Raw genomic sequence first — 22,150 nt, forward strand, 5'->3', positions numbered from 1 at the left:
GTGTTGGGACCAGTATTATTTATCTGTTTCATTAACAATCTCCCTGTAACTGTTGACTCAGACATGAAACTATTTGCTGACGACACAAAACTGTACAGAATTGTAGACACACACGCGGATGCAGAATATTTGCAGAAGGATATGGTAATGGACTGGGCAAACAAATGGCACCCCCCTTACAATGAAGCCAAGTGCAAAGTAGTCCATTATGGAATAATGGAAGAAAAACTTCCAATGATTATGGAAGAAAAAAAAAAAAACTACAAGTTCAGCTATTCAATGACTGATAAAGATGGGCTACAATAAATCAAAGTTTAGAATAGTGAAAATGATTTGTGAGTACTGTTTGATGCACTCTGTCCTTCAGTGTCCATACAGCTGACGTAGCTCGAAGAACGAACACAAAACTTGGTATCATAAAGAGATCCTTCTCAGCACTGAATGAAAATGGTCCAGTCAAACTATATAAGAAGATTGTTCACCCAATGCTGGAGCACTGCAACCCTGGTTGGTACCCCTTGTTCAAGAAGGATGAAGATTTACTTGAAAAAGTCTAACCCATCTCGGTCCCACAAGTCTAACCCACAAGGTTACTAACCCATCTCGGTCATCTTTAAGATTATAAACGGAATTGATCACATTGAAGCCCAGATATTTTTCCAGAGGGTGAAGGCTCACAAACTTCAGGACATGATAAGAAAATGAAAAACCAGCAGTGTAGGACCAATCCGAAATTTTCCCACATATGCCAATTAATTAGTTGTAATCCTATTCATTTATTTAATTGTGTTTCTACACCCCCACTGGTGTGTATAATAGTGGACATTAATTCCCCCCCCACCCCCCATTGGAGGAAGACCCTCTCGTGATCAGGCCGTTGGTGTTCCTATGGTTGGTCAGGGTCGCCCGGATAGCTCAGATGGCAGAGCATTGGTACGGTTCACCAGAGGACCTGGGTTTGATTCCTGGTCTGTACAAGACAATTGGTCAATTAACAAGACAAGATTCCTTTCTCAATGAGAAGCATTGACAGCTGGAACAGACTACCCAGATAAGCTGTTCAGGCCAGCACAGTCAACCAGTTCAAGTCAGCCCTGGAAAGACATTGGAAGGACCACCCCCTGATGTATATGCCATACCACAAAGGACTGATGTGACGAGAACAGCACTTCAAATCTCTACACCCAAGTAAACCCCAAGTAAGATATGTGCCCTATGGTGGTGACGGGATGATGTTCTTACATACTTCCGTAATTGATATTCATCCTTTTTCAAACATTTATTTGTAGAGTTAAAAAGGAGGTCTATGGCCTTTTTATCGCACTTCCTTCCTCCCATTCCAAACAAGCTTGCAGGCACTTAATTAGGCAGAGACTTCAGAAAGGTGACCGATCTGCTTGCCAGCCAAATGGGATAAAACAAAGATTAGCATTTTCATGAAAGTAGATTTGCCATTCACTGACCCACGATTCATCAGGAGATTGACAACAGTTATGCTGTAGATTTTCAGATATTCTGCTTCAAATGTCACACTTCATTCAGTTTTGTGTGTGTGTGTGTGTGTGTGTGTGTGTGTGTGTGTGTGTTGTGTGTGTGCAAAATATGTCACTCACGATGCGTGTACACAACATATCACCATATAGAATGTCATGCATAACATGTGTTTGCAATACAACATGTGCACAATTTGGTGCACAATTTGTATTATGTATATTGTTGCGGAGATGAGGACTGTATTTTTTGTTGATTGTGTGCTGTATTATTATTATTATTGTTTATTCTGCGCCCCCCTACCTCCGGAGCTGTGTAAAGGTGAAAGGGCATCCCATAATTAGTCCACAAGCATACACATCAGCCAAATAATAGAATACCTCTGTTTGATAGTTATCTCTTATTATGTGTTTTTAGAGTAAGGCTGTGTCTCCCATTAATTGAAATACTCCATTGCACCAGTGAAAGAGATAGATTCCCTTCATTCCCACTCCCAACACTTCCATTCCACCCCTTTCCGTCAATTGCAATTCGCATTGCCAACTGCATGTTGGGCGGTTTTCCCTTCATCCGCCATTGACCACGAGGCAGGGTTGGGGGAAGGAAGGCGGGTCCCCACCTCGTCAGAGAGGGGAGGAGTGAGCCAGCCCCACTCGACCAACCATGAACAAGGGGTTTGGCTTGAGAGGGCGGGGAGAGAACGTTTGGGGGAGGTTCGAAAAGGTTAAGGGGCGGGGCCTATATAACCCACGGCGGGGGTGTTCCCAGAGGAGATGCACTTTGAGTTGGTCACAAAGAGTTGGTCGTCAAGAGAGAGTCGTGAAGAGTCAGTCAGTGGAGTCGGTGGTCAGTTGGTTGCGGTGAGGAGTCGGTGGTGGCGGTCAGTGGTTGCGTTGGTTGCGGTGAGGAGTCGAGGAGGGAAGAGATCAGAAGACAGGAAGGCCTTGAGTTGGACTAAGCAAGAGAGGAAGTTGTTGGACTGGGTGGGACTAAGGAAGGAGAGAGAACCCGTCACACCAATCCACCAAGCTCCGCGTTGGCTCCACCAAGCGTTCACCTCCACCAAGGCTCCACCAAGCTCCGCGTTGGCTCCACCAAGCGTTCAGCTCCACCAAGCTCCGCGTTGGCTCCACCAAGCGTTCAGCTCCACCAAGCTCCACGTTGGCTCCACCAAGCGTTGGCTCCACCAAGCGTTCACCTCCACCAAAGCTCCACCAAGCTCCGCGTTGGCTCCACCAAGCGTTCACCTCCAGCCATCCACCTCCTGCCATTCCTGTCATTCCCCGCGTGAGTCTGCCTTTTGTTTGTTCTGTCCTGGGTTAATTAAGACTGTAGGTAAGCTAGTATTTTCACTGTGTCACCTGCGTTTTATGTGCTTGTAAATAAACGTGACTGCTTTCTTTTTGCTTATGTGTGTAAATAGTAAATAAATTTAGTAGTATTTCCAACCTTTTTGTCTTCGTTTTCCTCTTTGCATTGCGTCGTTTTCGTCTTTTCCCTCATTGACTAGCTGCGGTGCGATCCGGCCAACGTTTGGGTGGAATCGGGTGAGTCGGGGATCCTGTTAGGTCGCGGTTAAATACACCACCGCTCGGTCATCATAACATCTAAACCGCGATCTGTAACAATTGGTTGTCAGGAGTTGGATTCGGACCTGGGACTAAATTTGTTAGGCCCAAATTTTGGAACACCAATTGTGTTATTAAGTAACAATTGGTGTCTGGGAGTGAGATTCGGGGCCCGAACCAAATTTTTAAAACATCTAGAAAAAATTTGGTCAAAATTTGGAGCGGACGAAATTTGTTGTGTTTTAAAGAAATAAAACCCGAATTTTGAAATCGCGCCATGGCTGGTCAAGGCGACGGGATGCCGGTGGGAGAGCTAGAGGAGGGGTTAGGAGTAACCCAGGATCAGATGGAGGGGAGCAATGAGGAGGCGGTTGAGGGAGTATCAGACGCACAAGATGGCGTCCTCGCGCACGTTGGTGTAGCGGCACCAAATTGCGCTGCGCCCGTGGTCGCGGCAGCCGAGCCAGAGATGCCAGAGTACATGCGAGTCTTTATGATTCAAATGATGGCAAAAATGGATGCCCAAAATGATAAGTCCACCCGAGAGCGAAGAGAAATGGGTGAGCGGTTGGGAAACCAAATTGTGGGAATGAGGGCTGATAGGGAGCGATTGGAGGGCCAAATGGGGGTAATGGGAAACCAAATGGGGGTAATGGGAAACCAAATGGGGGTAATGAGGGACGAAGCGAGGGGTACCGGTGAGGGATTAGACAAGAAATTTGAGGGGTTAGACAATGGGATAAAAGAGGTGCAAAATGGGTTAATGGGGTTAGAAAATAGGATGGAAGGCAAATTGCGGGAGATAGGGGAGCAATCCGCCCGAGAAATTAAACAAATGGGAGAGCAGATAGAGGAGGTAAAAATCGGGGTAGAAACCAAACTGGATGCTCAGAGGGATGAATTGGGACAGATGAGGGCGGCATCTACAAAAGAAGGGGAGGAGATGAAGGAGGAGGTTTCGGGGCTACGCGAGGAGGTAAAGCGAGGTGAGAAGCGTATGGAGAAAGAGGTGAGGAATAATACGGCTAGGTTACAGGGGGGAATAGAAGATCTGACGAAGGGAGTAGAACAGCTGACAGTCGGACAAAGGGAACTAGCGGACCAAGTGGAAAAGAACACTGCAATCATCGGGGGTTTGAAAGCGACACAAAAGGACATTAAAAACGAATTAATAGCGACGCAGAGGCAATGTCAGATGGTACGGGAGGAACTGACAATGAGGGTGGACGAGGTGACAGAGATAATGGAGACAAAGGACCAGCAGGTGAGGATGCACATAGAGACGGTCACGGTAGCCTTAGAGGACGAACTTGAGGAGACGCACCGAGAAATAAAAGAGGTTAAACAAAAATTAGAGGAAGTGGAAGAAGAGGTGAGTGAAATTAAGAAGAGACGGACAGAAACTAAGAGAGAAATCCAGGAGGAGGTGATGGAATATGTGCAAGGTCGGTGCTCAACTCATGATGTGATGCTCACTAACCGAATAAAGAGTTTGCAGGTGGCAAAGGAGGTGCGACGACGAGGTACGGAGGTGAGTGGCAATGTATATGATGTGAGGAAAGCTTCAATCGGCTTGGGGATTGGTTTGGATACGGGTGTTCGTGAAAGGCCGTTGGTGAAGTGTGCGACAGGTCTGGTGTGCGAAAAAAGAGGTGTGCGAGAATGTCCGACCATGGGGTGTGTGAGGAAAAAGTGCGCGCCGACCAGTGAGTGTGCCGTCAAGAGTGAGTTGGTCGAAGCGCGTGTGCGAGGGGGTACATGGAAGCGCGGTGTGGTGAGTGTTACGGAGGAAGTAACGAGAGAGTGTACACCTGTGGTGAGTGTTACAGAGGATGTAACGAGGAAGTGTACGCCTGTGGTGAGTGTTACAGAGGATGTAACGGGAGAGTGTGCGCGAGAAAGGTGTGTAACGGACGGGTGCATGAGGAAAGAGTGTGCCGTCGAGAGTAAGGGTGAGTGCGCTGTCAAGAATGGAGGTGGAAGTAGTGAGAATAACACGGAGCGTGAGTTGGTTGTGACAGGTGAGCGAGGATGTACACCTGGAATGGAAGGATGCACACCTGGAATGGTAGAGCGTGTGTGGGAATGCACACTTGAGTTGGTCGTGAGGCACGTGGTTGGGTGCGCGGGTGAGAGCACACCTGTGATTGTCACAAAGGAGGTGACCGAGAAAGGGGCGCGAAGAGGTGTGTTGGTGAGGTGTGCGAGCGACGAATGTGTGCCAAGGTGTTCGGTGGTCAGGTGTGTGACCAAGTCGGTGAGCGGAATGAGTGTACCAAGGTGTGTAAGAAGAGGTACGACGAGGAGCATGGAAACGGCTGCATGTATGAGCAAGAAAGGGGTAGCGTATGCGTATAAGCATGCAGGTGAAGCATCGACGGTAACCGGTTTAGCGGTTAGAGCGACTTATAGCCGAATCGGGCCCTCGGTGCGTGCCGGGCTTCGCGTGCCGCGAGAACCAGCGGGGATCCGAGCCACGGCGGGTTCGAAAGGACCGCCGTGCGCGATCCACGCTGGGCCTCGCGTGGAACGGCCGCGTCCGGGCTCCACTAGGCGGAGCGGGCAGCCCGATAGGAAGGGTCGTCATGGCGACCACTTTCTATTGAGACGTGCCGGCAGGTCGAGATCGGGACATTGGATGGCTCCACGCCGAGGTGGTGCGTGGGATCTCGGCCCGGGTAAGCCCCCGCCCCTGCCCCGAATGCGGGACGCATCCAGCCGCCGGCACAAAAGAATCCGCGTTCATTGCTCGGCTGTACGAAGCCGGGCTGTAGACGTGAATTGGCGCACCGAGAGGATGTAATAAGTAGACGGATGATGATGGTAGTGATTTGATACGAAATGTATAATAGTGGGTAGAATTGGCAGTAAATGGAAAATTTTTGAATTGGTTGGAATTTGGACGAGCAAAATTGATAGAGAGACCCCCGATGTGGTGGGATGGCAAATCCACCATCTCTCACAGGTGGGGCAAAGGAGCTATAGTTTATGGGGTGTATGGCAGTGAAAACTAGCCCGGGTGGGTTAGGTTATATTGATAGGGATCTAGCGAAGATGACATTAGGTAACGTTAAGATTAGTTAGTGACTGATACCTGTAGTGGGGACGCAGGTAGATTGGTATGGATGATAATGACGTGGGAGCGCAATAGTTTAAAGGGACGACTGGGAAGCGCAAGTTTCAGAGGGGAGTAGTTAGCTGAGATGATGCCGTGTGTGTGAGGATTGAACAGGTGTGATTGCACAGGTGTGCGACTGAACAGGTGTATGGAGCAGTGTATGAGGGAGTAGTGGTGATTGCGTGTTGTGTTGACCAAATGGTCCAGGAAGAGGAGGAGGGTGCAGGTGGCACCAGGTAGGATTGCACAGGTGTGCAACGACAGGTGAATGAAGGACAGGTGTATGGAATAAATGGTATGGAGTATAGGAATGGATGGTCGTGGAGTGTGTATGGTGGAAATTGTGGAGTGGAGTGGATGGTGCGAAGGTGTGAATGGGGGAAGAGTGGACCCCCATCACGGATACCCGGGGCGGGTAGAGTAAGTGTTAGGTAGAGGGTACAGGTAAATTGTGGTTGGATATTGGCATCTGTGGTGCGGGTGAAAGAATGGTCTTTGGATGGGTGCATTAGTGTTGTGGAAATGGCTGGGCGTGTAGCCTGTTAGTGTGTGTAGTTGGTTGGGCACTCCACCACTGTGAGGATGTCGGCCAGGTGAGGCCGCAGGTTGGCTCTGGGAGCCGGTAGTAGTTGTTGTGGATGGGGCCCGAGGATCCGGAGGACGGACCCGGGTAGCCCAGTGCCAGAGGGCACCATGGGGTGACAGAGCCAGGAGGGGCTGTCCCCAGTTAGTTAGGTTAGGGTGAGGAGCTAGGTAAGCTCGGGTGGCAACTACAGTGGTGGAGGTGTGCAGGTGGGTAGACCTGCTGGGAGAGCTACACGCTGCAGCCCAGAAATTGTGCGAGAGCACCGGGAGATGAATCGGGGGAGTGAGACCCCAAATTGAGAAGCACCACAGATTGGTCAATGGGAATTGGTTTTTAGAACCCATAGTGTAAGTGGGCCAATGGTTTGGCAGGAGAAAGACCCCGGGTAGTGTAAAGTGTGTTAAAGTCATTTAGAGGATAGTTCGGAAGAAGGATCTCCTCGCACCATCTGCATCCACTCACCTGAGATGACAGGTACTCCGCACCATGCCATGTTTTGTTATTTTTACTGTGCAAATGTTTGGATGGTGAGACGCATCATGACGTGGGTGTGACATTGTGCTTTGATGTTCCATCTCTGCCTCCTTATGAGGATTGATGATGAATTTGGTGATGGCAAATTTTGAAGTAGAGGGATTTTGGAGACGAATTTGGTATAGGGGAAATATGGGGAAGACGTGACAGTAGTGACGAATTTGTAAATGTGTAGATTTTTGTACATATGGGGTAAGGGCAAGGGTAGGGTAGGTGACAGGGGGGTGACGTACGGTAGGGACGAGCTTTCTCACTTCGCCCTCCGTACGCATTTCGCCTTGCATTGCCGTATTGATGTGTACCCTTGTGACCTTACCCCTCGCTCAATTGTCTTTCCCCTTTTGTCTCCCACATGACCTGTGCGCCACTGGGTGCCGAGGGGAGCGTGCGTGGGTCGGCCATTGTGCGCCCGAAATTCCCAGAACCAGCTGTCTGCATCGATGCACCACATTATGGACCACATGTCTGTGGCCGAGCACCACTTATGGACCCCATGGGGTGGGGCATGGCCCCTCTGCTGGAACCGGCCATGAGGGCCCAAAATCTTGCTGGCGGACCTTGGCCACAGGGCACCGATGCCCCACAGGTGAACCACACGTAGTCGGCCCCTGTGGGCCATAAATAAAATAAAAACGGACACGTTAGGTGCATTCTTTTATTTCAAATAGGCCGCCAGCAAGGGAAGATGACAACACCAGGAAAATAATAATAACCAGCAGAGGGAGCCGAAGAGCAAGAGACACCTGCAGGGTTTGGGTTTGTTGGCTTTATTTTATTGATGAACAATGATGACTGCACCGATTGGTGCTTGGGTGTGTATTGGTGCGTTTTTGGGTGCTTTCATGGTGCGTCGATGCAGAGCAGACTGTCTCCCCCCCAGAAAGAACAATCACAGGTCCTGGGTTAGTTTTGTAAATAAAAATAGCGTCAGTGTAAATAATGCTCCCCACCGTCAGTGTATAGTTTGAAGACCATTCCGCAATTCGGTTAACTGTGGGCGTAAGTCTGTTAGGCAGGGTGCAATGGAGCAGCGGGACACATTTATTTATGTTTTAAAACTGTCGCACTCAGGGTCAGGTTAAAAGTAGAGGGAACTACACCTACGTGTCACACTAAAAGTAAAAGTTGTAGGCCCGGGACGTGCCTAAGAGGAGGAGGGTGCAGTGTTGCGGAGATGAGGACTGTATTTTTTGTTGATTGTGTGCTGTATTATTATTATTATTGTTTATTCTGCGCCCCCCTACCTCCGGAGCTGTGTAAAGGTGAAAGGGCATCCCATAATTAGTCCACAAGCATACACATCAGCCAAATAATAGAATACCTCTGTTTGATAGTTATCTCTTATTATGTGTTTTTAGAGTAAGGCTGTGTCTCCCATTAATTGAAATACTCCATTGCACCAGTGAAAGAGATAGATTCCCTTCATTCCCACTCCCAACACTTCCATTCCCCCCCTTTCCGTCAATTGCAATTCGCATTGCCAACTGCATGTTGGGCGGTTTTCCCTTCATCCGCCATTGACCACGAGGCAGGGTTGGGGGAAGGAAGGCGGGTCCCCACCTCGTCAGAGAGGGGAGGAGTGAGCCAGCCCCACTCGACCAACCATGAACAAGGGGTTTGGCTTGAGAGGGCGGGGAGAGAACGTTTGGGGGAGGTTCGAAAAGGTTAAGGGGCGGGGCCTATATAACCCACGGCGGGGGTGTTCCCAGAGGAGATGCACTTTGAGTTGGTCACAAAGAGTTGGTCGTCAAGAGAGAGTCGTGAAGAGTCAGTCAGTGGAGTCGGTGGTCAGTTGGTTGCGGTGAGGAGTCGGTGGTGGCGGTCAGTGGTTGCGTTGGTTGCGGTGAGGAGTCGAGGAGGGAAGAGATCAGAAGACAGGAAGGCCTTGAGTTGGACTAAGCAAGAGAGGAAGTTGTTGGACTGGGTGGGACTAAGGAAGGAGAGAGAACCCGTCACACCAATCCACCAAGCTCCGCGTTGGCTCCACCAAGCGTTCACCTCCACCAAGGCTCCACCAAGCTCCGCGTTGGCTCCACCAAGCGTTCAGCTCCACCAAGCTCCGTGTTGGCTCCACCAAGCGTTCAGCTCCACCAAGCGTTCGGCTCCACCAAGCTCCGCTTTGGCTCCACCAAGCGTTGGCTCCACCAAGCGTTCACCTCCACCAAAGCTCCACCAAGCTCCGCGTTGGCTCCACCAAGCGTTCACCTCCAGCCATCCACCTCCTGCCATTCCTGTCATTCCCCGCGTGAGTCTGCCTTTTGTTTGTTCTGTCCTGGGTTAATTAAGACTGTAGGTAAGCTAGTATTTTCACTGTGTCACCTGCGTCTTATGTGCTTGTAAATAAACGTGACTGCTTTCTTTTTGCTTATGTGTGTAAATAGTAAATAAATTTAGTAGTATTTCCAACCTTTTTGTCTTCGTTTTCCTCTTTGCATTGCGTCGTTTTCGTCTTTTCCCTCATTGACTAGCTGCGGTGCGATCCGGCCAACGTTTGGGTGGAATCGGGTGAGTCGGGGATCCTGTTAGGTCGCGGTTAAATACACCACCGCTCGGTCATCATAACATCTAAACCGCGATCTGTAACAATATATAATGCATAAAATAATGTGGGCATACAATACACAGCATATGATGTCACACAAAACAAAACAAAATGTGACAAAGCCAAACCAAAAGCAAAATAGGTATGTAAAGCATAATTGTGTGTGTGTGTGTGTGTGTGTGTGTGTGTGTGTGTGTGTGTGTGTGTGTGTGTGTGTGTGTGTGTGTGTGTGTGTGTGTGTGTGTGTGCGTGCGCGTATGCGCCTATGTCATTGGTGCTTTGACTGGCAATGGTTCATGTGTGTTCTCCACAGCTGTCGCAGGAAGTTGGGGAGAGTGAAGAGCAACTGGCAGAGCAGCGGGAGGTGGCACGTGTCCGACAGCGAACCCTATCGCTGCTTCCTGATGCAGGCCACAGCATCGCAAAACTCCAGGTATGTTCACTGCAATTATTTCTGCTGTCTAAATTTATTATTATTATTATTATTATTATTATATTATTATTACTGATGTGGAGTACAGGGAGTTGTCAGTAGTTTACAAACATGCATGATGATTTGTGTCGTTTAAGGTGTATTACGTAAGAAATGCCAGGTCAGTTGTGGGATCAGAAATAGGACCTTTTCGTATTTATTTTTCCTTAAGGCTTACCCCATATCCACTTCCTTGACACTTTGCGTCATTTTTACTGATGGTAGTAGTGCACCAAAAACAGCTGTGGAAAGGGTTCAACCCTTTTTCTTTCAAGCAAGAAAGGATTGGAAAAGAGAAAGAAGAAGAAAAAGGGTGTCTTTTGGCTTGCTGGTAAAAAGCGATCCATCCTCATGGTGTGAGCAGCTTCAGCGTGTTGATGTGAGGGACTCAATCTCTGTGAACTATATGAAGGAGATTTGGTGTGCATGAAGGAGGTGGAGAAAAGGAAAAGAGCATGTTCTGAGGGAAAAAGGCACTTCTTTGGGTCTCTGTGGAGACGATCTGTGCTTCATGCTGTGAATGACCTCAGCGTGGTTTATATGAAGGACTCGACCTCCTCTATGAACTTCCTGAATGATTTGCTGTGTTGCATGAAGGAGGCGGAGGAAAGAAAAAGTATTAAAGGAGAAAGGAATTGCAGAGCGTCATGACTGGTCCTCCCTGAGTTGCCAGTGTGGCAATCTAGAGCCTCTACTTCTTTCGCTCAACCATCAGTTAAAGCTTCCAAAAACTGGTGGGTCGTGATTCATAAGGGAAAATCAAAAATCCCATGAAAACTGAATACGTCTGTGAAAAATCGTGAATACGTTGAGCACAGGGCCGCGAATGTCAAAGCAGGTCAGAAAAGCCGGAAATAGGCCTGCTAAAAACTGTAGATATGCAAAGCACAGGGCTGCGAATGTAGAAGCAAGTCGCATTTTATGAACCGCAGATATGCGGAGTCCGCGAATGTCGGGGTTTTACTGTCTACCGAAGAATACCATTTGGAGTATAAAATAGCCCCAAGTGGGCTACGGCCATTTATTGAGGTAGTTTATCAGAGTTTATCAGAGAGATCATTGATGAAGAGATCACTTGCACTTGTGTGTACAGAAAATACACATTTTGTTAAATAAAAAGAAGGAATCATTTTAAAAGTTTTTTTTATTTAAATTAGTATACATAGAAGAAATGTGTTTATTTTTTTTACTGTTTTTATTTCTTTTTTTATGTTTTTTATTTATTTATGTTTTTATTTTATTTTTAATTTTTTAATGTCTTTCCCTCGCGGTCCCCCTGTGCTGTCTTTCCCTCGCAGTCCCCCTGTGCTGTCTTTCCCTCGTGGTCCCCATGTGCTGTCTTTCCCTCGCGGTCCCCCTGTGCTGTCTTTCCCTCGCGGTCCCCCTGTGCTGTCTTTCCCTCGCGGTCCCCCTGTGCTGTCTTTCCCTCGCGGTCCCCATGTGCTGTCTTTCCCTCGCGGTCCCCATGTGCTGTCTTTCCCTGGCGGTCCCCATGTGCTGTCTTTCCCTCGTGGTCCCCATGTGCTGTCTTTCCCTCGTGGTCCCCATGTGCTGTCTTTCCCTCGTGGTCCCCATGTGCTGTCTTTCCCTCGTGGTCCCCATGTGCTGTCTTTCCCTCGTGGTCCCCATGTGCTGTCTTTCCCTCGTGGTCCCCCTGTGCTGTCTTTCCCTCGTGGAACCCATGTGCTGTCTTTCCCTCGTGGTCCCCATGTGCTGTCTTTCCCTCGTGGTCCCCATGTGCTGTCTTTCCCTTGTGGTCCCCATGTGCTGTCTTTCCCTCGTGGTCCCCATGTGCTGTCTTTCCCTCGTGGTCCCCCTGTGCTGTCTTTCCCTCGTGGAACCCATGTGCTGTCTTTCCCTCGTGGTCCCCATGTGCTGTCTTTCCCTCGCGGTCCCCCTGTGCTGTCTTTCCCTCGCGGTCCCCCTGTGCTGTCTTTCCCTCGCGGTCCCCCTGTACTGTCTTTCCCTCGCGGTCCCCATGTGCTGTCTTTCCCTCGCGGTCCCCATGTGCTGTCTTTCCCTCGCGGTCCCCATGTGCTGTCTTTCCCTCGTGGTCCCCCTGTGCTGGCTTTCCCTCGTGGTCCCCATGTGCTGTCTTTCCCTCGTGGTCCCCATGTGCTGTCTTTCCTTTGCGGTCCCCATGTGCTGTCTTTCCTTTGCGGTCCCCATGTGCTGTCTTTCCTTTGCAGTCCCCATGTGCTGTCTTTCCCTCGTGGTCCCCATGTGCTGTCTTTCCCTCGTGGTCCCCATGTGCTGTCTTTCCCTCGTGGTCCCCATGTGCTGTCTTTCCCTCGTGGTCCCCCTGTACTGTCTTTCCCTCGTGGTCCCCATGTGCTGTCTTTCCCTCGCGGTCCCCATGTGCTGTCTTTCCCTCGTGGTCCCCATGTGCTGTCTTTCCCTTGCGGTTGTCAGCTCTTTCACGAGCCTCGATTCAGTATAGAAAAAAAAAAAAAAAAAAAAAAAAAGTTCAGACCTCTGTTGATTTGGAGGAACCCCACTCGGAGCTCCCTGATCCCCTGGGCTGCCCCCATGATACAAAATCTTAAAAATATGAAATAGAAAAGCTAAGACTGAGTGATCCTGTGGATGGACAATTAAGCAGAAGGGCTGTATCGGGTTTCAGAGCAATTGGTTGGTAAATAAGGGATGAGTAGGCATCTGAAGTTTCCGGGGGTGTCCTCCCCGGGAGCCCCCGTGGTCCAACATTGAAAAATTGAAGCCTGAACAAATAATGCTAGCCATTGAGTAGAAGGACTGTATCGGGTTTTAGAACAATCGGTTGGTAAATAAGGGACCAGTAGGGATCCAAAGTTTGGGGTTAAACCCCCAACCCCCTACCTATCCCGACACACATGGGAGCCCCCATGATCCATGATCCAAGTCAGCGATTAGCTCGCCTACTCTTTCCATAGCACACGGTGGGTTGTCATCCATCCATCAACATCCATCAACTAATGCTAGCACACAGGACGCCCAGTTTACTGTCCTTCCGAGGCACAGCACACACATTGATGCCTCACCCTATCTGTGAGACACCACGATAACAGTTTGTAGCTGGGCCAAGATTGAAACCCAGGATAGATGGCTCAGATGTGAGTGTGCAAGCGTCTAGGCCATACTGCCAGCCTGAAGATCAGTTCCTCCAGTGAGCATCATTGTTGCGAGCCATCTAGTCCTGTCCAGCCTGAACCTGTGCCTGAAGTGCTGACTGGTCTTCAGCTTCACCACCACTGCCAACAGAGACGTGCCATTACCTCCTCGTCTCATTATGTGCCATTGCATCTTTGTTTTGATCTCGATTAATGCTGAGATTCCCTTCTCTGAAACGTATGTGGTGGCCATGCGAACAAGAATGGACATAGCTTTCTTTGCCAGAGTCTGGTATTCAGGAAATTGAATCAGAGATAGAAGAAGTCCCCGAGGTAGTCAAATGTAGTCAAGGAAGATTTCTGCATGGAAATAGTGTGCAAATCAAGAAGTGACCGTGAGTTGCCCCAGTTGAGCCCTTTTCGTGTGCTCAGGCACAAATGGATACACAATCCACATAGTTTCCTTCGGAGATTCGGCCTCATTTTCTGGAAAGCACAGTCTCAGATTTCCCCCCAGCAGCTTGAGATGAAAGAGAACGAGGCCCATCTTGTCTTCCAAAGTAGGACCGGTTTCCTCCCACTCACTCTGCTTCAGGAAGTTGTCAAGGGGGAATAAGTCGGCAAATTCTTCTGCTCGACTTTACCTTTCCACAAATTAATTTTCAGTTTTAAGCCTTCGATCTTCCCTGTAACTTCAACGATGTCCCCACCTTTACCCTGAATCAACACGTTCAACTTGTTCAAGAGTTTGAATATGGAGGACATGTAATTCAGTCTGGCAAGCCAATAGTCATCCTGAAACTTTGAAGCCTTCTCTGTGTCTTCTTCAAAGAACACTGAGAATTCTTATTTCAGAGCCAAAACTCGGGAAAGCACTTTGCCTCTCGACAACCATCGGCATGGAACAGCAGCTACGTGTATGTAGCATCCATGTCTTTGCACAACTTTGAGAACAACTTGGATTTCATGGCATGCACATATGCAGCATTCCTTATTTTCACAGTATCTTGAAGGACCTATTTGAGGTCGTTCTTCACATGTTTTCCACACAACCAACAGGCACAGATGGCCGTTTGGCAACTGGCTCCTCTCGAAATAGTGAACCGGACCACAGTTTGGAGATATGCTTTTGATGTGTGTGACCACTCCTTGGTAAATCCCAACCATGACAGCAGCTCCATGAGTCGTCACATTAGTGCATTTGCTCCAATCCATGCCTGCCTCCTGGAAAAAGTCATCCAGCTTCATAAATACTAGAAGATAAGACTCATCACTTTGCTGACAGGAATACCAATGTTATAGATAGATAGATATAGATTTACGTATGCTTTAAAAGGCGGTGTATAATCAGAAATGCTGTTTGATAGGGCAATATATTACTGTTATATGAATAAAATGGAAATGTTGAAAGTAAAAGTATATTGAAAAAGGCCCATCTATCGTAACCTTACCCAACTATATAATACTGTTAGCAGATTGCCTGGCATCTGTTTGATAACGCTGCTGATTGTGTAGGGGGTACTGTTATTGCTTGATTAGGACAATTGTTTATGGACAGACGGATGCACGCCAAGCTGAGGTCATTTTACATTATAGATTGCATCTCCTGTCGTTTGCACGCCAACTTGGAAGCAAAACAGATTGTGCTCTGCTATCTTCTTTACTTGCACATTAGGAAATTGGCTCCCATCATACACCTTACTTTTTACGGCGTAGCCCATAGGGCAAAGCCGTCCAGAACAGTGTTTGTCCGTCCGTATGTATGTCCCCTCAAACGTATACCAATCAGAGCTGAGGATGTAGTCACATGACAGGGTGATGTGATTACAGTGGTACGGCGGCTGACTCCGCACAACGCCATTTTGATTCCAATTTCGTTCAGGCTGAACATATCGTCGAACCTGTCATATATCACAATCGCCATGCTCTACCTTCACGTTTTTCTTTCAGTGTGAAACACAAAAACTGATTGTTGAAATGACCATCAAATATCGAAAGCATAGGCAGAACGGGTCTTCCAACAATACGGTACGTATAGGCCTTAGGCTTCATGCCTCACCTTCAGACCACTTAGGACAAATTAAGCCAAGGTTTCTTAATACAGTAGTGTATCGTTTCAGTAGTTTCGTTTTCGTAATAATAATAATAATAATAATATCGTAAATATAACCACAACACTTTAATCCCAATGTCGTGAATGTAAACTTAATGGATTGAAGCGGTGTATGGTTCATGAATCAATGATCGGTGTAACCACGGAAGTAAGGAATTGGCCTCGGTTTTTTTAAACAGTAATATCATTTTCATAACAATGATAACGTAATGTTAATATTATAATAATGTAATCGTAACACTAATCCCTTTGTAGTGACTGCAAAGTTACTAGAGGTTAAAATATATCTTCTACAGACTTGGCATTTAATATGGAATATTTTTTTTGTGGGGGTGAACTTACTTTTCAAGATGTCTTAGAACCAAAAGTTCATTGGAATTATGTTGAAATTATTCTAGATTTTGTTAATGTGACCTTTAAAAGAAACAAAAACCACATTTGACATTTCGAAACAATTAAATTGATCCTTGAAAGTGATGTAAACTGATATCGAACTCAATTCATGGACAGTACTGTGTTAAACTTCTCTACGTTTTCCAGAAGTATCTCTTTATTTTGCACATTAGCCAAATTTTTTTTTAACAAAAACAAAAGTTAAATTACGACTGGGATTACGGACAGTAAAATTACAGTTCAGTACTTCGTGTAACCCCCACGAGCATTCAGGAGAGCACGTACACGTTGAGGCATGCTGTTCACGAGATTTGCCAAGGTTTGGACAGGAATCGCTTGCCATGCAGTGACAATAGCCTGCTGCAATTCACGCACAGAGGTCGGCTGCTGGTCCAAGTGGTCGATTTGACGCGTTAATTCTGCCCACAAGTTCTCTATCGGATTCATATCCGGGACATGGCAGGCCACTCCATATGCTCTACACCACAGTCAGCAAGAAAGTGTTGGATCATGCGAGCACGATGAGGCCGTGCATTGTCATCTTGGAAGACAAAGTTTCCTCGAAAGGCTGCACGAGCAAATGGAAGCAATGTTTCTTCCAGAATGGCCCGGTACTTGAACTGGTTCAGGCTTCCATTCAAAACAACCAGGTCAGTTTTGCCCCCTGCATGAAAAGCAGCCCAAACGGTCACCCCACCACCTCCAGCTTGGACTCTTGGCACTATACAATCTTCGTTGCTGGCTTCATGCACTTGTCTGCACACTCGGACGCGGCCATCTTGACGATAGACCAGAAATCTAGACTCGTCACTGAAGATCACGTGATTCCAGTGTCCTGGCTGCCATTGACAGTGCTCTCTGGCCCACTGCAATCGGCGCTGGCGGTGTTGTCTGGTCAGGCGTGGCTTTCTCAGGGGACGCCTGGCACGATAGCCTGCTTGAACCAGTCGTTGGTTGACTAGCCTTCTGGATACAGGCACATTTGTCAGTTGTTGCCACTCAGCCCTAAGCCGATTAGCTGACTTGGTATGGCCATTGTGGACTAACCGGTGCAGCTGGCGATCATCCCTCCTTGTGGTTCTGCGGGGACGTCCTGGCCTCGGTATTGGAGTAGGGACACCCCTCTGAGCATTTCGTTTCAGGATCTTTGACACCTGACCTTGAGTGATGCCATACTGCCGAGCAATAGCACGCTGTTTCATGCCGTAATTTCGTAAAGCCACCATTCCATGACAAACAGCATTGTCGAGTTGACGGACCATCTCCAGAGGAAGTGGCAATAACTTTTGGAGACGTGCAGCAGTTGTTTTCCACTAATACAGAACGTAACCACCCTTGTATACCCGACTGTGAAGCCAATCATCAAATGCACCTGTCCGTACATTTTGCCACGCCACCTGTGATATAATCCTGTTGTTGACTTCTTGCTGCGACAGACAATCAGTGACATGGTTCTTTTAACAAATAAATCACCAAAGTGTAAAAGAAACTCACCAGATTGATATACTGAGTTAAGAAAGTAAACCGAAGTCAAGAAAAAAAAAAAAAATCCATATTAAATGCCAAGTCTGTATATATTAAAGTAGCGACAGTTTTGTGTCATGCTATGTCATTATGTCTATTTTCAACTAAAGTATCAAACGAGCCCGGCTACGCCGCTGTTAGACTTTCGGTCTTGTTTCCCTATCATCTTGTCGTAGATTCTACGACGAGTAGTAAACAAATTCACTGCAGCAGAATCATTCCCCCTCCCATTCACCCCACCTTTCTCATTCACCCCACCTTTCTCATTCACCCGAATCCCGATCTCATCCACCCTTGGGTGAACCATTCACCCAGGTTGAAAAGCCTAGATGTAGACTACTCCTTTTGAGGGTCCCGTCACAATGTTGTTGTTGGAAGTTGGGGAGAGGTAGTTTGTCTGAAAAAGTAGGTTTGTGTGCCAACACAATGATATTGATATGGGGACTATTCTGATCAAGAATGCTAACACGAGTCTGTTTAGTATTAACTATAATTTGAACTTGTTGCAATGATGACAGTAAATCGGAAACTCTTATGAATGTGTTGCTTTTGCAAACGCAAGCTCACATTGCAAACTCACAATGAACAGTGGTGCTGTTTTTATGTGGAAACTTTTGGAACTGGTTTGTGAACATTTGTGAACTGTACATCTTTATGGTGCAATTGTTTTTGTACAGACAAATCTAGGCTCGTGGAAGAGCAAGGTGACAAATGTGAAAGCGGTAATATACAGACTCAGTGTTTTGAACACGACCCCACTCGTGTAATACTAAAGGCCATAAATGGTATTTGCTGCGTCCTTGCTTGACGCTCAGCATTTAAAATATAGAGCATGGACAAACCCCTTAGGTTGGCATTCAAGGGGAGGAGAACGTTTCTCAATCCTTTTTGTTGAATACAGAGAGAAAAACGATTGTTTTGCTAGTACCCAGAGTGCTCTGGGAGGGATGGACAAGGGACATTCATTGCTTCCCCCAAGCTTGGCAACTATTTGTCTGAAGTAAAGTCCAGTGGTGTCTCATGTATTTGTCTATACATGTGTTGCAGCTCCACCACTAACCTTAGGCCATGTAGAAAAATATATACTGCCAGTTGGGTGTTGGGGCTGGAAAAGAAAGAGGACACAAACAAGTAGGTGGATGAACAAATGGGAAAGGGAGACAGATATACAGCAACATACAACCTGCAGGAAAGAAAAGTGCATGTGAGAGGAGGAGGAGGGGTGGGGGAATGATAACGAGGCTAGAAGATATCTTAAGTAAGGATGGGGGATGATAATGACATAGCCTTTTAATGCCGTCTTGAAGTTCTGGAGAGAAGAGTTGGATTGTATTGACTTGTGGCAATGGTTCTAGAGGCAAGATAAAGCAAGACTGTTAGTCTAACGATGGCATAGCCAGGCCTGTTTGATACTTTCGTTGAAGAGGATAGTATGACCTGGGTGGGGATACCAGTTAGCAGTTCGCAAATATTTTTAAAATTTCAATAAATTCCACATTCCTGTGCCATCTTCAGTCGAACGTCAGGCATTGACAGCAGGTTCGTAAATGACTTGGACAAATAATATACCCAGTCTGAATGTTGCTATTTCCAGTCAATGGCGAAACTGCAAATGGGGAATCCATGAATGTCACTGGTGGAAACCCTTGCATCATTTCCTCATTCTGTTTTAAACTCAATATCTCTATATTTTCATTCCAAACAGCATCATTCATTATTCCAATCATAAATTAATACTATAACATGAGTATATAAAAATATAATGTTAAATCACGATTGTATTGACATATCAAGCAAGCCAGTGATCCATCGTCATCTGTTCATTTCCTTATTCGGGATCAAGTTCCGTGTCGATCGCATTTCAAAATCATAATTGTATTGATGAATTTCTGAAACCTCCTACCGACCTTACGCCACATGCTGGGACCCCAAAACGTTCCACATAAGGTTACTCTATTTCCTTTCAGTAAAATATGTAACTGTAATGGGTGCTAAATGCTATCCCCCCTGTCATGTGACCAGATCCTCAACTCTGATTGGTGGACAATTGTGAGGGACATACATACATACATACATACATACGGACACCATACGGACAGACAAACGTTGTTCCAGACTGCATTGCTCTATGGGCTATGCCATATAAAAGCAGCAAAGCCACCACGCTACTTCCTTACCTGCTCAGTTCCATTCATCTTGGAAAGAGTGGAGGTGAGCAAGAAAGGAATGAGATAGTGTGGGTTAGCAAGATGATCTTTCCAGAGAGGCAAGGAAAGATTGTGAAGCTTAACTGAATTCAATGACATGTGTCCTTTGTTGGACCAGCATCAGATCCCTTACAGATGTGCTGAAAGGCCATGAAAAACAGCTGCCTACAGCAGCTGCCAGTCTGTCTTTGGAATGGTATACTAAACAGCATAATCTGAAATCCTCTACAAAGTTTAAAGGTGGGTTATTAATATTTAAGGGCATTATAAAAGTCATTGGTGTACAGGAAAAACAGAACTGGGCCCAAGATGCTGATTACATTGAGGAACGAAGGTGGCGTTTGTTGCCACAGACACAAAGTTTGGCTAACAAAGAATTGTGCCAGACTGGAACACCTGTGACGTCTCTTGTTTAAGATTTAAGGGCTTCATACATTATTGAGAGAAAGTAATTGAGCGACTGGGATTGAATCCAAAATTGGTGACCACATATGCCATTTGAGAAGAGAGATTTGATGTTGGTTGCAATGATATGCTCCATGACACGTGCTGCCAAAGCTTTCGCAATCTGTAACTGTTTGGCCCTCCTAAATTTGTAACATATATTTTATTTTGCTCATATAAAGCGATTCATTGTTGTTGGAAGTATGAACTGTCATAACGCATATTTAAAAGGTAAAGTCTTTGTAATTTACTCCAAATGTGTATGTGCCACAGGCTATGGTGGAAGCAAGTGTGCAACGGATCGCAAATCTTTCAAGACAATGGGAGGGGCACCGTGCCCCCTTGTTGCAGATGATCAGGGAGCTACGCCAGTTACAACTCAACCAAGAGGTGACCGGGCTTCTCAAGGAGACAGGATACAGGGATGGTTTAAGGTTAACCTAGACCTTATGAGAACAACTGGGTCAGGAGAAATGTGGGGGTCAAGAGGGTGGATACAAGAAAATCGTTGAACTGAGGGATGAGCTTGATGGGGAGATTGGTGAAATGCCGATTGAGATGGGCTGGACATTTGGTGCAGATGGGGGAAGAGAGAATGGCAAAGAGAGTGGATAGGTTGAGGGAACAAGATAGGAGAACAAGAGGTTGCTGTGGTTGAGATGGAAGGATTGTGTGAGGAGGGATATAGGTAAGGTGGGGGTGGTTGGAGAGTGGAGAGAGTTGGCCGAGCTTGGAAGAGTGCCGTGGACAGGGCAGGGCAAGAGCTTGGTGCCATCAGACCTCACCCCCTTATAAATGGAAGAGGAGGAGAACAACAACTAGACAGCTCTTTGTTCTAAATAATCATAAAAGAATAACAAACCACTGGAAGTTGTTGAGTTATGGCAACATCTCTGCAAAATCGTGTGTAGTGACATCACAGCTGAGCAATGCATTGAGGGTACTTCCAAGATTGCAATGAACAGTGTGTCACATAATGGGGGAACAGCGTTGTGTAATGTAGTTTCTGCCAAACTGAAATTTGCTTGAGGTTTGCTGCACAGTTTTGTGATGCTTCTCTCACTTAGTTTGTTTGACTGGTGCAAAAGACTGAAAAGTGTATGTGTTTCCATTTATGAAAGCGGTAAAGTCAAAATGTGTAGGAGAACCGTGACCATCCTCATTAGCAAGATATTTGTACAGTGGAAACGGCAGTAAGTAGGTGATCGTTCTTTACATTTAAGTGGCTGTTGTCTTGCGTACCCTTCTCTCTGGGGACTTATGGGTGGAGATGATGATAATGCCAATGTTCATATGATTGGTGTTGCAAGAGCTGTGTGGTTCCAGCTGATTTATCTGCAGGAGAAGTTGGCATGGAAAATGACGCATCTACGGGAGGTGCGAGATAAGAGGCGACGCATAGCTGTTGATGTGCAGGCCAAAGAGGAATTGCAGAGGCAGCTGGTAAGATGGCAATAATAACCTCAAAGCTTTGTGCTCAAAGTAATTAGAGATATTTTATTAAATGATCCAAAAGATCAAGGCATGTGTTTGTCATCCTTTGTTTTGTTGGACTCGCCAATGGTGTTATGGTTTTTCATTACCTGATCTTCACACTGGAACAACAGATTTCTGAATACGAGGGAACTGCACAAGACGTATCCCGCTCCGCCTACACTCAGCGCATCCTGGAGATTGTCGGCAACATCAAAAAGCAAAAGGAAGAGATTGGCAAAGTAAGTTCCAGATACCTTCCAGTTTGGATTGGATACAAACTCCCTAAATGATTATAAAGCGATCTTTCAAATAAAGCTTTCAATAAAGTGAACACAGACAAAATTTCACCTTTTTTGTGGCCTTCTAGATTCTGTTGGACACACGTGATGTGCAGAAAGAAATAAATGGCCTATCTGGAAAACTGGAAAGGACCTTTGCTGTCGCAGAAGACTTGATCTTTAAGGTGAGCGTTTTGCACACATCCGTTGTATTTGACGCCTAATGTTTAGCGTGTGAAGAAGCACAGCTGCAGAGTAAATCTAGAACCGGTAGAGCGCATACCTCCGCAAGGCTGAACAGTTTGTTTTGTATCC

The 22,150-nt window shown here is 46.7% G+C and overlaps 1 protein-coding gene across 9 annotated transcripts in view; it reads left to right on the forward strand.

The window, feature by feature from the left end:
• CCDC22 (CCC complex scaffolding subunit CCDC22) overlaps nt 1-22,150 on the forward strand; it is a 101,404-nt gene that overhangs the window by 34,912 nt on the left and 44,342 nt on the right. For 5 of the 9 annotated variants that reach the window (XM_078776368.1, XM_078776367.1, XM_068113307.2 and 2 more), the window contains 5 exons: nt 10,153-10,272; nt 20,355-20,471; nt 21,423-21,524; nt 21,689-21,796; nt 21,925-22,020. In XM_078776368.1, the coding sequence (XP_078632494.1) occupies nt 10,153-10,272; nt 20,355-20,471; nt 21,423-21,524; nt 21,689-21,796; nt 21,925-22,020 (543 nt within the window). Of the gene's footprint in view, nt 1-10,152; nt 10,273-20,354; nt 20,472-21,407; nt 21,525-21,688; nt 21,797-21,924; nt 22,021-22,150 lie in introns of all 9 variants that reach the window. The other 4 variants (XM_068113305.2, XM_068113301.2, XM_068113306.2 and 1 more) reach the window with 1 other exon arrangement.

Source organism: Myxine glutinosa, chromosome 4 (assembly GCF_964187855.1).
Source record: "Myxine glutinosa chromosome 4, kmMyxGlut1.1, whole genome shotgun sequence".
Classification (NCBI taxonomy): domain Eukaryota; kingdom Metazoa; phylum Chordata; class Myxini; order Myxiniformes; family Myxinidae; genus Myxine; species Myxine glutinosa.